The 14,304-nt window shown below is 50.0% G+C and overlaps 1 protein-coding gene and 1 long non-coding RNA gene across 3 annotated transcripts in view; both read left to right on the top strand.

Annotated features, from left to right (window-relative positions):
- The window catches only part of PRKCQ (protein kinase C theta), a 52,744-nt gene extending 48,399 nt beyond the window's left edge, over nucleotides 1-4,345 (top strand). For both annotated transcript variants that reach the window (XM_081022820.1, XM_081022821.1), the window contains exon 18: nucleotides 991-4,345. In XM_081022820.1, the coding sequence (XP_080878946.1) occupies nucleotides 991-1,146 (156 nt within the window). In that variant the 3' untranslated portion in view covers nucleotides 1,147-4,345. The remainder of the gene's footprint in view (nucleotides 1-990) is intronic.
- Nucleotides 1-14,304, top strand: part of LOC308486478 — a 260,503-nt gene that overhangs the window by 92,167 nt on the left and 154,032 nt on the right. The gene's annotated exons all lie outside the window — the stretch shown is intronic.

Genomic DNA, 14,304 nt, shown 5'->3' with positions numbered 1-14,304 from the left:
AATGCAAGTTCCCCCGAAACGTCTGCTTTATATACATTATTTACACAATGGGCCCCACATGATTGGCTAATTCCGGGATTCTCCTATAGGCCAATCAGGTTGTGGATTCACCTAAACCTGGAGTTGGATTGGGTGGCTCCTGCAGATCAATCAGACTGCTGCCTTCTGGATCCTATTGTTCTAGGACCAATCAGACTGCTGCATTTTGGATCCTATTCAACTCAGTACATAACAATATCAAACATCAGTTACAGTTGCAGCAGCGAGAGAAGCCAGGGGGAGGCTGATCCATTAGGGCAAATGGGGCGCAACCCCACCAGCTTTGCCCAGCCCTCACCTGTCTGTCTTCTTATTTACAACCAGTCCAGAAGGTGCTGCTGCTTGCCAGTTTTCTCTCAAGCTTGCCTCTTGTAGAACTCAATAGCAGAGAGGATGGGCACAAAAGTAGAGCTCATTGGTTCTGGCGCCACCTACTGTTGGGCTCCTTTCCTTCTGCCCAATGGGTCCCAATGGCCACTGACCACCACTGCGGTCAGGAAGAGCTTGGGAGAATCACTAAAGGCTTGGAGGACTACAAATTCCATCACCCTTCATCCTGGCTGGGGCTGATGGGAGTTAGAGAGCCACAGGGATCCCTGTCCCTGTTTTTAAAGATGTTCAAGAGCATCTTCTTAATGCAGGGGCAGGTGCCATATTGCCCCCTCAAGGTTTCTGGACTCCCATCTGCCTAGCCGGTAGTCAGAGACAATGGGAGTTGTAGTCAAACAACAATATCTGGAAAACGCCACATTAGCTTAAGCAATGTTTCTTAAACTTGGGTCTTTAGCTGTCGATGGACTACAACTCCTATCATCCCTGACCACTGGTCCTGCTAGCTAGGGATGATGGAAGTTGTCGTCTGCTGGAGACCCAGGTTTGAGAAACATTGTGCAACTCTCCCGATTCCATTTCTGATGTTTCTAACTCCGTTTTCCCTCTCCCTTCTGCAAGAAATCCCCGGGCGACTGCAGCAACTTCGACAAAGAATTTCTGAACGAGAAACCCCGGCTGTCGTGTGGGGACCGGAGCCTCATCAACAGCATGGACCAAAACATGTTCCGAAGCTTTTCCTTTACCAACCCCATCATGGAAAAGTTGCTCTCCTGAGAGACAAAAGCCCTGGGATCAAGGTGGCTTCAAGAACAACAACAACAACAACCATGGCCTCCAAACTCCCAACTGGCGGACGTCGTGCTTCTCATTGGACGACGGTGGTGGTGGCCTGGATCCATGTGTGCCCTTCTCCCAGTGGAAAGTCTCTTCTGCTAACAGAAGGGCTGCTTCCGACCTGGCAGAAGAGGGTTGCCCGAGAGAGGTGACCCCAAATTCCAGGGAAGTTCTTTCGTTTGAAGAAGCTCTCGCACAAGATTTTGCACAAGCTCGGAGGCCAGGGCTGGAGGGCGGCTTCACTGGGCAGCAGCTGAAGGCATTCAACCAACTTAGCTGGTGTAGGGCAGGCTGCATGGCCCACGTCACTGCATCTTCTGCTGCCAATTACTGCCTGCCGCCCGAGGCAGCCGCCTCACTCTGTCCAACGGGAGCACCGGTCCTGCTGGGAGATGGTGATTTCCTCCCAAGCAAATGAGCAGTGGCAACAGCTGTGAGGATGATGGGGATAGCCTACGTAGAGAGGAAGGCCCACTGAGAACATCTTCCCCAAAGTCCCCTGGAAGTGGCACCTCACAAGCTCTTTTCAAGACCACTAGAGTTTTTACATGCCACGGCTGGCTATATTCCTCATTCACCATGTTTCATGGCTGGCAATTCAGCCCCTGACACACTGCACCGTGGTTTGACAGAACGGCACTAATACATTCTCGCCTGCTATCTTCCTCATTCACCGTGTTTCACGCCTGGCAATTCAGCCCCTGACACACTGCACCGTGGTTTGACAGAACAGCACTAATACATTCTCGCCTGCTATCTTCCTCATTCACCGTGTTTCACACCTGGCAATTCAGCCCCTGACACATTGCACTGTGGTTTGACAGAACGGCACTAATACATTCTCGCCTCCTGCTATCTTCCTCATTCACCGTGTTTCACGCCTGGCAATTCAGCCCCTGACACACTGCACCGTGGTTTGACAGAACGGCACTAATACATTCTCGCCTCCTGCTCGCGGTTGTTTGGATCTGAGCCACTGTGGTTTGCTAAACGGTGTGGCTGTCCCAGGAGGAACACCTAAGAAGGGAATATCTGTGATAACTTAGGGGCCTTTTACTCAGTTCCATCGTTCTGCCCTTCAGTGGAGAACCTCTGGTCTTCAGAGCTTATAAGGCCCAACAGGGATCCTAACTGGCCTTTGAGGATGTTTTCTCCAAACCACAGCCACTTGCCTCCCCCCAAACACTGTACATGGCATCAGGGCAGATGTAGATGTGTCTGCAAAGGAGGAATGAGGAGCTTAAAGTGGGCTCCCCATTATTCCCTCTCAGGACCAATCAGCTGATCTTCACTGACAGGGAGCCCCACTGGGATTGGCTGAGCCAGGGAGTAAGCCATCAGGCATGCCCTCATTCAGCCAATGGGGTGACTAGCTTTGATCAGCTGATGAGTCCTGACAGACATCGTTTTGTAGCAGTTTGTGTTCAAAATGCAGACAACTGGACTTTAAGGGTGATGGCTGCCAGTGCCGATCAGCTGAGAGCCCTCATTCTGAAGTCCATTTGCAAGCAGTTTGCATACGAACTGGACTTCAATGTGAGCCGCATCGTAGCAAGTCCTCCACATTTCCGTTAGTGTCCCGATCTACCTCCTTCGTCCTTTCGAGATCCTGCTGTGATCCTGTGAAGGAAGATCTCGGTCTTGTGAGTTCCACCTCACAGGATTGTCGACTCCCTGTGTGGTTTAACTCACCTGTGAGACCTCCTCCAAATTGTTCGGATCTCTCTCTCTGTGGGACTCATGCGATAACTCACCCCCGTTTAGCTTCAAGAGATACTGTGTGTTTCTCGTTTGATGCAGGCACTTTCCAAAGGCCATAGGTCAGTGGTAGAGAGCATGTGCTTTGCATGGAGAAGGTCCCAAATTCAATCCCTGGTGTGGCAATCACACAGAGTCCCCGGACGTTTAATGGTCTATTGATCCCTGTGCCACCACTGTGCTCGCTTCCCCGCTGCCACCAACCCGTTACTCTCTTACTGTCAGAAAGTTCTTCCTGATGCTTAGTCGGAATCTTCTTTCTTGTAACTTGAATCCGTTGGTTCGGGTCCTGCCCTCCAGAGCAGGAGAAAACAAGCTGGCTCCATCCTCCATGTGACAGCCCTTGAGATATTTGAAGATGACTCACATCTCCTCCCAGTCTCCTCTATTCCAGCCTAAACATACCCAGCTCCTTCAACCATTCCTCATATGGCTTGGTTTCCAGACCCTTGATCATCTTGGTTGCCCTCCTCTGCACATGTTCCAGTTTGTCCATATCCTCCTTAAATTGTGGTGCCCAGAATTGGACACAGTATTCCAAGTGTGGTCTGACCAAGGCAGAATAGAGTAGTACTATGACTTCCCTTGATCTGGACACTATACTTCTGTTGATGCAACCTAGAATAGCATTCACTTTTTTTGCTGCTGAATCACCCTGTTGACTCATGTTAAGCTTGTGGTCGACTAAAATCCCTAGATCCTTTTCACATGTACTACTGGCAATCCTGGTGTGGCTGGTTCTTCCTGCATAAGTGTAGAACCTTAAATTTGTCCCTATTGGAATACATTTTGCCCAGTTCTCCAATCTGGTAAAATCGTCTTGAATCCCAATTCTGTCTTCAGGGCTTGAACCTTGGAACCTTCTGCATGCAAAGCAGATGTCCAGCCACTGAGATATGGACCACTTACATCAAAAGGTGATGTTCGCCATCCTTCGCATAAGTGTGTCTCATGCGGTGGCATAACTAAGACCAGAAGTTCCATGTCTGCTGTGTATCTTGCCTTGGCCATAGCCTAACTTATTACTCTGCCCAACATCGGGTGGGCCAGCCTCTACTGAGAAGGACCCTGCAAATAGCACACAAATCTATGTGGCCCAGCCTTCCCACTCTAATCTTTGCAACACGCAGCTCTACTGTTTGCCCTGCCTATCATAATGATGGGCGTTTTGCTCATATGTACATAGGACTTCTAGTGGTGCTCATTCAATAGGTCTCCATAATCTGTTGTTGTTTTCCCCCTCTGGTCAATGGAAGAGCTCCCTCTCTGTGCATATTCTTTACGGTTGGGTTGCAGTGTTTAATTAGATTTGTTAATAATACGGATTTTTGAAAACTGTTTGTGATGTTTGTACAGGTAAATAAAATGTTGTCCACGGTAATGGGAGCAAATGTTTTTGTAGGGAGACCAAAGGAGGTAATGCTCATAATGGCTGCAATGCGCTGTTCAGTAGTACGTTGCATCAGAGCTGGCCTTAAGAGATGTTCATTTCTGAAAGCGAAAAGCATGATATGAAGTTTTATGGGCGGCTTCCAACAAAACACTAAAATACAATAACCTATTAAACATTAAACGCTTCCCTAAATAGGGCTGCCTTCAGATGTCTTCTAAAAGTTTGGTAGTTGTTTTTCTCTTTGACATCTGGCGGGAGGGCGTTCCACAGGGCAGGTGCCACTACCGAGAAGGCCCTCTGTCTGGCTCCCTGTAACTTGGCTTCTCGCAGCGAGGGAACCGCCAGAAGGCCCTTGGCGCTGGACCTCAGTGTCCGGGCAGAACGATGGGGGTGAAGACGCTCCTTCACGTATACTGGACCAAGGCTGTTTAGGGCTTTAAAGGTCACCTCTTGCTCATGAGGTGATGAGGAAGGTTACCTCTTTCTCTCATGAAAAATACATCTGGAGGAGGAAATTGGAAGGACGCCACTCTTTCCCACTTCCTCTTTCAGCTCTATGGTCTTTTCAACGTTCAGGTTAACTCTACTGGATCCATCTTTTACCTAGATCACTTCGAAAGGTTTAGCGTGTGAACTTTCTATTTCTCTTAAGGGGAGGGGGCTGATCCCAAGGAGAGGAGAGAGAATTGACCAAAGGGAGAAACACCTACAGCACTCAAATTTCAAAACAAATGTCACTGGTGAATGTAGACCAGGGGTGGCTAGCTGTTTTTCACCCGAGGGCCACATATCAGCCTCCCAGGGGCCACGTACCAGCAGAGAGCGTGGACAAAAGTAGGTGTGGCCTCCCTTCGTGGTCACAGGCAGGCAGCCACGCTGCCACCCAGAACCTCCTTCAGCGAATCCATCCAGGCCAGCTGAGGAGCTGGGGTTGTATCAGCCCATATCCGTTCATCAAATAATCAATCTGATTATCAGGAAAGGAGACAGGTGAATCCCCACCAGGGCTCTCGGTGTTGCCCATCCCATCGCTGCTGTGTCTGCTTTCTTCTGCTGCTTTTTTGCCTCCCCTGCCAAAACTGGTGGAATCTTAAGTGGGGGAACAAAACAAAAATGTTTTAGGGGGATGGATTAAACCCTCTCTACTGGGTGTTATCTATTCCTGGTGTAGACAAGGCTGAGCTCCTTGGACCACTGGTCTGACTCAGTAGACTTGTTCACACATTCTCAGGCATGGAGAGTCCTCCCTTCCCTTCAGTAACTTCACAGATAATAATAATAATAATAATAATAATAATAATAATAATAATAAATTGTGTTATTTATACCCCGCCCTCCCCGGCCAGAGCCGGGCTCAGGGCGGCTAACACCAGCTTTAAAGGTCAAAACCAGCATTAACGAATTAACCAGAATCAATGAGCAGCTGATAGATTTATGGTCCTTTTATTACAGTGTCATGTTGCAAGCACAAATACACAGCTCTCCGCAAGGTGGGCAGTTGCCTAGTCTAATCCTCCTTCCGCACCATTTTGGGTGCCAACGGAAATTTCCTCCATCCCTCTGACACCTTTGCTCTCTGATACATTCGGACCTCCGAGTCCGAAGGGGGGCGGGTCCTCCATGCTCTCAAGTTACATCTCATCTAGCTGCCCCCTCCCTTCTGGTTCTGTCGTCATTATCTCGTAACTGTGTAACTCCTCCCTAAGCTGGTCAGCTTCTGCCTCTCTCTTTGCTTCTGAACACTCTCTGGGCTGGGGGGGGGCGATTCTGCCCCCTCCAGTTTTCCATCGGAGAGAAGCCAGTCTGCCGTAGAATGCATTCCCCAGAACTCGTCTTCAGACCATTCGCTGACACACATTGTACTGAACACAAGTACAAACTGTCCCTACGCATTTGCAAGTGTTTGCGAAAGATTGCACACTGCTTGATTTGCAAATCTGGGCTGCTGCATACACGGGACTCCATGAACCTTGGAGATTACATGTGCATAACCTTGCACACCAGCTATTTATGGGCACAGGCACACAGTGTACACCTGCTGAATGCAACCTGTGAACACGGGTTGCACACTCAAATGTAACGTGTGAACACAATGCAAGACATCCTCCCTGATTGCTACTACAGTGGTACCTCGGGTTACATACGTTTCAGGTTACATATGCTTCAGGTTACAGAGTCTGCTAACCCAGAAATAGTGCTTCAGGTTAAGAACTTTGCTTCAGGATAAGAACAGAAATTGGGCTACGGCAGCAGCAGGAGGCCCCATTAGCTAAAGTGGTGCTTCAGGTTAAGAACACTTTCAGGTTAAGAACAGACCTCCAGAATGAATTAAGTACTTAACCCGAGGTACCACTGTAAATGGAAATCTCAGGACACACCAACAAAGGAAGAGTGGATTTCTAAATTAAGTGAGTCTATAGAATTGGCAAAATTAACTTCAATTATAAGATACCAATCAAATCAAAAGTTAAGAATGGAGCGGAAGTATTTCAAAGATTGTATGTCAAAATATTGTTCTAAAAGTGACGTGCTAATAGGCTTAGAATAAAAAATGTAAGCAATAACAAAACCAATAAAGAAAAAAGGAAAAATCTGAATTTAACAAAAATAATTTATTATAGAATGCAAGGGGGGAAAGTTAGAAAGAAATATAAAGAAGTCGGATTGCTTTGGAGGGAAGTAGAGGGTGGGAGTGGGTTTTATAATTAACTGTATAATTATGCAGCTGTTGTAATATAGATATTATATTTTTTGTGAGGGAATCAGTGGGAATTTTGGTTATTATATATATATGTTGTTGTTCTTGTTTAGTCGTTTAGTCGTGTCCGACTCTTCGTGACCCCCTGGACCAGAGCACGCCAGGCCCTCCTGTCTTCCACTGCCTCCCGCAGTTTGGTCAAACTCACGCTGGTAGCTTCGAGAACACTGTCCAACCATCTCGTCCTCTGTCGTCCCCTTCTCCTTGTGCCCTCCATCTTTCCCAACATCAGGGTCTTTTCCAGGGAGTCTTCTCTTCTCATGAGGTGGCCAAAGTCTTGGAGCCTCAGCTTCACGATCTGTCCTTCCAGTGAGCATTTCCTTCAGAATGGATAGGTTTGATCTTCTTGCAGTCCATGGGACTCTCAAGAGTCTCCTCCAGCACCATAATTCAAAAGCATCCATTCTTTGGCGATCAGCCTTCTTTATGGTCCAGCTCTCACTTCCATACATCACTACTGGGAAAACCATGGCTTTAACTATGTGTTAAGTTTCAATAAAGATCTTGGGGGGGGGGGGACGACAACAATGCAAGACACCCTCCCTGCGTTGTCTTCAATTGCTTTTGCGTGATGCCGGGTTTGTCCCTGAGAAAAGCAAACCTTGGCCATGGGTTGTGTGCAGACCGAACAAGCCTTTTGGTGCTTCTCACGTTTTGAGATACCATCACCGCTTCTGGAAGACAGCCAGGCAGCTCGGCTGAGGATGACTCACTTTGCAAGAAACACCTGTCGACACTCCGTCACAATCGCCTCTCTATTTAAAGGAAATCTTAGCAGGGTGAGATTGTCATCAACCCAAAGTAAAAAGGGAGCTTGGCTCCTCTCAGTCGAACGACTCGGAACAGCTTGACCTGCTAAATTTCCACTCGTCGCAACAGACCTGGGTATTTCACGTGGGAGTGAAGAACAAAGAACCCCAGGAAACACGTTTGGCGTTATTTATTTATTTTAAGCCTTTGCTAACCGGGCGTTATGGCAAACGCCCCTCCCCCTGGCTTGAGGCCCAAAAATAAAATGAAACAGAAGAGTAAGAAAGAGGCAGGGCTGTCAAATGCAAACATGAGAGATTGTCTTATTCCACACATGCACTCTTGACGGCCTCAATCTGCAGAACTGGCACTATTACTGTTGACACAGTATGCCTGCTCTACATTTGTAAGAAATTGATATTTTAGTGTGGCAGCACTTTGGAATTCCCTGCCTATTGACACCAGGCAGATGCCTTCGTTGTTCTCTTTTCGACACCTGCTAAAAATTCCTTTTGTTTGAACAAGCCTACCCAGATATATAGAACGTTGACATGTACCGTATTTTTTGCTCTATAAGTCTCACTTTTTCCCTCCTAAAAAGTAAGGGGAAATGTGTGTGCGTCTTCTGGAGCGAATGCAGGCTGCGCGGCTATCCCAGAAGCCAGAACAGCAAGAGGGATTGCTGCTTTCACTGCGCAGCGATCCCTCTTGCTGTTCTGGCTTCTGAGATTCAGAATATTTTTTTTCTTGTTTTCCTCCTCCAAAAACTAGGTGCGTCTTGTGGTCTGGTGCGTCTTATAGTGCGAAAAATACGGTATTTTAACCTGTTTTTAGCTTATTGCTGTTTTTAGTTTTTATTTTTAAGTTCTAAGTGCTTGTAAGTGTTTTCTTTTTTTCTTTATCTTTTGTAAACCACTTTGAGGTTTGTTGGGGGGTGAGGGGTTACTCTCAAAGGGTATACAGTCATACCTCGGGTTACAGACGATTCAGGTTGTGTGTTTTCGGGTTGCGAACCGCGCTGAACCCGGAAGTACCAGAACAGGCTAATTTCAGGTTTCGGCACTCGTGCATGTGCAGAAATACTAAATCACACTTTGCGCATGCGCAGAAGCACCAAATCGCAACCCAGGTGTGCACAGACGTGGCAGTACGGGTTGTGAACGCTGCGGGTTGAGAACGTGCCTCTCACACGGATCACGTTCGTAACCCGAGCATCCACTGTATAATTTTTATGAAAGGAATGAATCAGATACACTGACATTTCTGGGGTGTGTGTGAGCGCGATTGTGCCATGCATGAGTTTTTTCTCTGTAGGAAAAAACGGTAAACATAACCCATGAAATCACATGGAATCCTGGACAGCCACAGCCACTCAGCATAGGAAATATTAAGTGTGGTGTAGTGGTTAAGAGCGGTGGACTCGTAATCTGGTGGTTCGCTTCCCCGCTCCTCCACATGCAGCTGCTGGGTGACCTTGGGCTAGTCACACTTCTCTGAAGTCTCTCAGCCCCACTCACCTCACAGAGTGTTTGTTTTGGGGGAGGAAGGGAAAGGAGATTGTTAGCCGCTTTGAGACTCCTTCAGGTAGTGACAAAGCGGGATATCAAATCCAAACTCTTCTTCTTCTCTTCTTCTGCAACTCTGATTCCTAGGTTCCTAACTTCTGCTTAACTTGCGGTGAAACAGGACGTTGTGAAGGTGAAGAATGGCTTTCTCTGCACTTTCCAGAGCCTCTGCAGAAGGAGGATGGACTGCAGGGTCAAATAATGACTTCTTCTCGTAGAGATGTGGGCGGAGGAGTTGGCACATGAGAGCATCGTGTGTAGGGGCTACTGATGCGATTGCAGGGCGTTCAACTGCGTTTCGAAAAGATCTATTGTCCTGCGGTGCTCGTGCTTTTACTAAGCAGTGAGTCAGCAGGAAGAAAGACGTGAGGGGATGTTCGGTTATTTGAGAGTCATTTCAAAAGAAGCAAGAAAGAATGTGAAACCACTCTGAACTGCAGCGCTTACAAAGACCAAGAATTTCACAAGGATTCAGAGAACAAAGTCTTTGTAGTGCAGGAAGCACCCCAGAACAAAAGAAGTGTTTCAGGGAAGCTGCCGTTGGCACGATACCAGCACCAGCGTTGCAATCATTGTCATTTTTCAGACGCTCGATGCATATTCATAGCTGTCAACTTACAGATTTGAAAATAAGGGACCAGCAGCCTCGAAAATAAGGGATCAGCAGCCAAAATAAGGGATATTGGCTTAGTTTATACAGAAATCCACCACTGATGGAGCCATGCTGCTTTGGCTGCGACTGACTGTGTTTTGCAGGGGGTTGGACTAGATGAACCCAAGGGTCTACAACTCCCACCAAAGAAGAGTGGCAGACAAAACTGATGGATGATGTTGAGATGGCAAAGCTTACAGGCAGAATCAGAAACCAGGAAGAGGATTGGTAGGATTGACAGAAAACTTGTAGTAAAAATTTGAACTATGGATGGACAAATGATTTATAAAAATAGAGTTATGAAAGGGATGCAGAGGGGGAAATCACTACATTAAGATGTTGCACTGGTTGGAGGGTCTGCTAAGCAGCACATCGGGGCTGCCGTCCTCCTGGCGCAAGGAGTTCCATCGGCCCTTCCCCGCCCGAGAGAGAGGGAGGGAGGGAGACTCTCACCCACGCCACCCGCGAGCCCGGCATGAGGCGGTTGCAGTGCCGCCGTGGCCGCTGAAGCGCCGCCCTTATGCGTCCCTCCCCATCCCCTCCTCTTCCTCCCCCCTCAGGCCACCACCGCTGCTGCCTCCGGCTTCCCCTGGCAGTGCGGTGGAAGTCTCGCAAGAGAGGGGGCTGCCTGCCTGCCCGCCCGCCGCCGCCACCCGTCTCCTCACAACGCGCCCCTGAGGGAGAAAAGGGAGAGACGGAGATGCGACAGCTCGTGCGCTCACTCTCTCGCGGCGGAGGACCCCGAGCTGCTGCTTCCCTCCTGAGCTGGGCAAGCATGAAACCTGGGAAATTTAAGGACATCATCAATAAGGGACAGCAGCGGGACACGGCGCTGGGTTAAGGGAGTTTCCCACCAAATAAGGGACGGTTGACAGCTATGGCATATAGGGTCTCCAAGCAACTTTTGATGCATGGGGGGGGGGAGAGACAACCCAGAACAATATGCTGCTAACAATAACCTCTAAAGCAAACCCAACAAAACATCTGCAGAGAAGAAGAGTTTGGATTTGATATTCCGCTTTATCATTCCCCAAAGGAGTCTCAAAGCAGCTAACAATCTCCTTTCCCTTCCTCCCCCACAACAAACACTCTGTGAGGTGAGTGGGGCTGAGAGACTTCAGAGAAGTGTGAGTAGCCCTAGGTCACCCAGCAGCTGCATGTGGAGGAGCGGGGAAGCGAACCCGGTTCACCAGATTACAAGTCCACCACTCTTAACCACTACACCTGTTATGTAGTGTAGTTTCACCCTGGGCCAACAGGGGGATACTGTATATAGTTTTCACTCAGGTCTGTAGATAGTTTTCACTCAGGTCCGCGGCAGTTATTTTAGGCGGGAACTCTGGGCTGTTGTGGTTACAATGTTGACAGCCGGCTGCCTATAAATACAGGCCGGCTGAGCTGTTTGCAGTTAGTTCTATTCCAGCTTACCATAATAAAGAGCTACTTGAAGAAATCGCTGTGCCGGCTGCTATGTCAACCCACCACCTAACTCTGGCGACGAAGGTGGGATTGATGGACATCAGAGCACAGCCAGATGCGGCCAGCCTCTGAACTGAGCTGAATCACTGAGCTGAATCACAGAGCGAAATCACTGAGCGAAATCACTGGGCAGAACCAATTCAGAGCTGACTGTTCTGGCTAGAGCACTGTGTTCCATCCATCGCCCTTCACGCCGGCATCGGAATCATGGCTTCACTTGTGCCTCTACCGCCGTTTGCGCCAGCCTCTGAATCATGGGACTCCTACCTCGCTCGGTTCGACTGCTACCTCCAAGCCAACGAGCTGACAGAAGTATCACAGGAGCGGAAGCGGGGCCTATTCCTCAGCCTCTGTGGGCCTGAGGTGTTTGAGACGGCCCGAGCGTTGGTTGCGCCTGAAGCAGTCCAGGCAACACCATGGGACACGATCCAAGAGAAGCTCCGCAACCACTACGCACCAAAGCCGTCCAAGATTGCTGCCCGCCATGCGTTCTACCACCGGAACCAGGCAGAGGGGGAGTCAATCAACAACTACACCACCGCCCTGCGACAGGCTGCAATGCACTGTGAGTTCCGAGACTTAGACGATGCCCTGATGGATCGAATCGTCTGCGGGGTCCGGGACATCCATCTGCAACGGCGCCTCCTAGCCAAGCCAGACCTCACGCTACAGAAAGCCATTGAGGAGGCTGTGGCCTCAGAAGCTGCTGAACGCTCCGCCCAGGAGATCCGCAAGTCCAGCAGCCCGCGTCTTGCTAGGGAGCCAGTTCCGGTGCATCATGAAAAGGCCAGCAGTGAGGAGGCATCCTCCAGTGAAGACGATGACGTGCACCAGACAAAGCGGGAGCGCAGGAAGTTCCAACAGAAGTCCAAGGGCCAACCGGAATGTGCTGGCTGCGGAGGCAACCATTCCCGTGCCAAGTGTCGATTCAGAGACGCCATCTGTAGGAAGTGTTCCAGAAGGGACCACATCGCTAAGGTCTGCCGATCGGCTCCGTCTGACACCCCCCCTTCATCGACTCGCAAGTCCAAGTCTTCACTCCAGTCTGCCAAGGAAAGTTGTTTCGCTCTCACCAACTGCCGCTGCCCGTCTGGAACCACGATTGGCCAAACCGACTCGCCTACGCGACGCAAGCTGAACGTCACGGTGCTCATTGAAGGAGCTCCATGTGACATGGAGATCGACACCGGGTCTGCCCTGTCCATCGTGTCATGGAGCACCATCAAAAGACTGGTACCCAGAGTGTCCAAAAGGCAACTCGACTCTCACCGCGTACACCTGAGAGACTACCAGGGAAACGACATTCCCGTGGTAGGCGTTGGCCGGTTCCGGATCGCCTTCAAGGATTTTTCGGGCCTGCTCCGGTTGGTGGTGGTCGAAGGTCAGCGGCCAAGCCTCCTAGGGCTAGACTGGTTTGATGCCCTCGGCCTGGAAGTCACCGGCATCAACTGCATCTCTAACGCAGAGACTGAGGGTCTGGTCAAAGACTTTGCCGAGGTTTTTGACGGCACCTTGGGCCAATATACAGGTACGCCCATCTCCTTTAGCCTTGATCCACAAGTCGCCCCCATCAAGCTAAAGCCACGCCGGGTTCCCTTTGCTCTCAAGGCTAAGGTGGATGAACAACTGGACAAACTGATCGCCCAAGGAGTTTTGGAGCCGGTTGACCACGCAAAGTGGGAAACCCCCATCGTCACGCCTGTCAAGCCAGATGGGTCGGTGAGAATCTGCGCTGACTACAAGTGCACGATCAACAAGGCACTTCAGCAGCACGCTTATCCGGTTCCTGTTGTCCAACACCTGCTGCATTCCCTGGGTGAGGGTAAGGTCTTCGCTAAGCTGGACCTTGCCCAAGCCTATCAACAACTGCCAGTCGATGATGCCACTGCTGAAGCCCAGACGATAGTCACCCACCGGGGGGCTTTCCGTTGCCGCCGGTTGCAGTTCGGGGTGAGTGTGGCTCCTGGCATCTTCCAAAGCCTTATGGAGCGTCTCCTGCAAGGGCTTCCGGGCGTGGTACCATATTTTGATGACGTCTTGGTGTCTGCAGACTCACACCAGCAGCTGTTCGAGCGCCTCCGTGCCGTGCTGACCAGGTTCCAGGAGGCCGGGCTCAAGGTAAAGAGGGAGAAGTGCCAGATCGCCGTTCCACAGGTAGAGTTCCTGGGCTATCTTATCGATGCCTCCGGTCTTCATCCAACCACATCCAAGATCCGCGCTATCCAGCAGGCCCCCACCCCAAAGAACAAAACGGAGTTGCAGGCATTCCTGGGGCTGCTGAACTTTTATAACATGTTCCTGCCCCACAAAGCCACAGTGGCTGAGCCTCTTCACCGACTCCTTAGCACTAAGACGCCTTGGGCCTGGGGTCATCGGGAGACGGCGGCCTTCAACGCGGTCAAGGCTCTCCTTTCTTCAGACAGTGTGCTGGTACAGTACAGTGAATCCAGGCCGCTGGTCCTTGCCTGCGACGCCTCACCTTTTGGCATCGGTGCTGTCCTTAGTCACCGTTTTCCAGATGGAAGAGAAGCACCGCTCGCCTACTTTTCCAGGACACTAGCTCCGACGGAACGGAATTACAGCCAGCTCGACAAGGAGGCATTGGCACTTGTGGCTGGAGTGAAGAGGTTCCATGAATACCTCTATGGCAGGACTTTTGACCTCATCACTGACCACAAGCCACTCCTGGGCCTCCTCGCCGGTGATCGTCCAACTCCACCGGTCCTCTCACCACGCATGCTGC

Source organism: Podarcis pityusensis (assembly GCF_964106645.2).
Source record: "Podarcis pityusensis genome assembly, chromosome: 10".
NCBI lineage: Eukaryota > Metazoa > Chordata > Lepidosauria > Squamata > Lacertidae > Podarcis > Podarcis pityusensis.
This window is presented reverse-complemented; position numbering and strand designations above follow the sequence as displayed.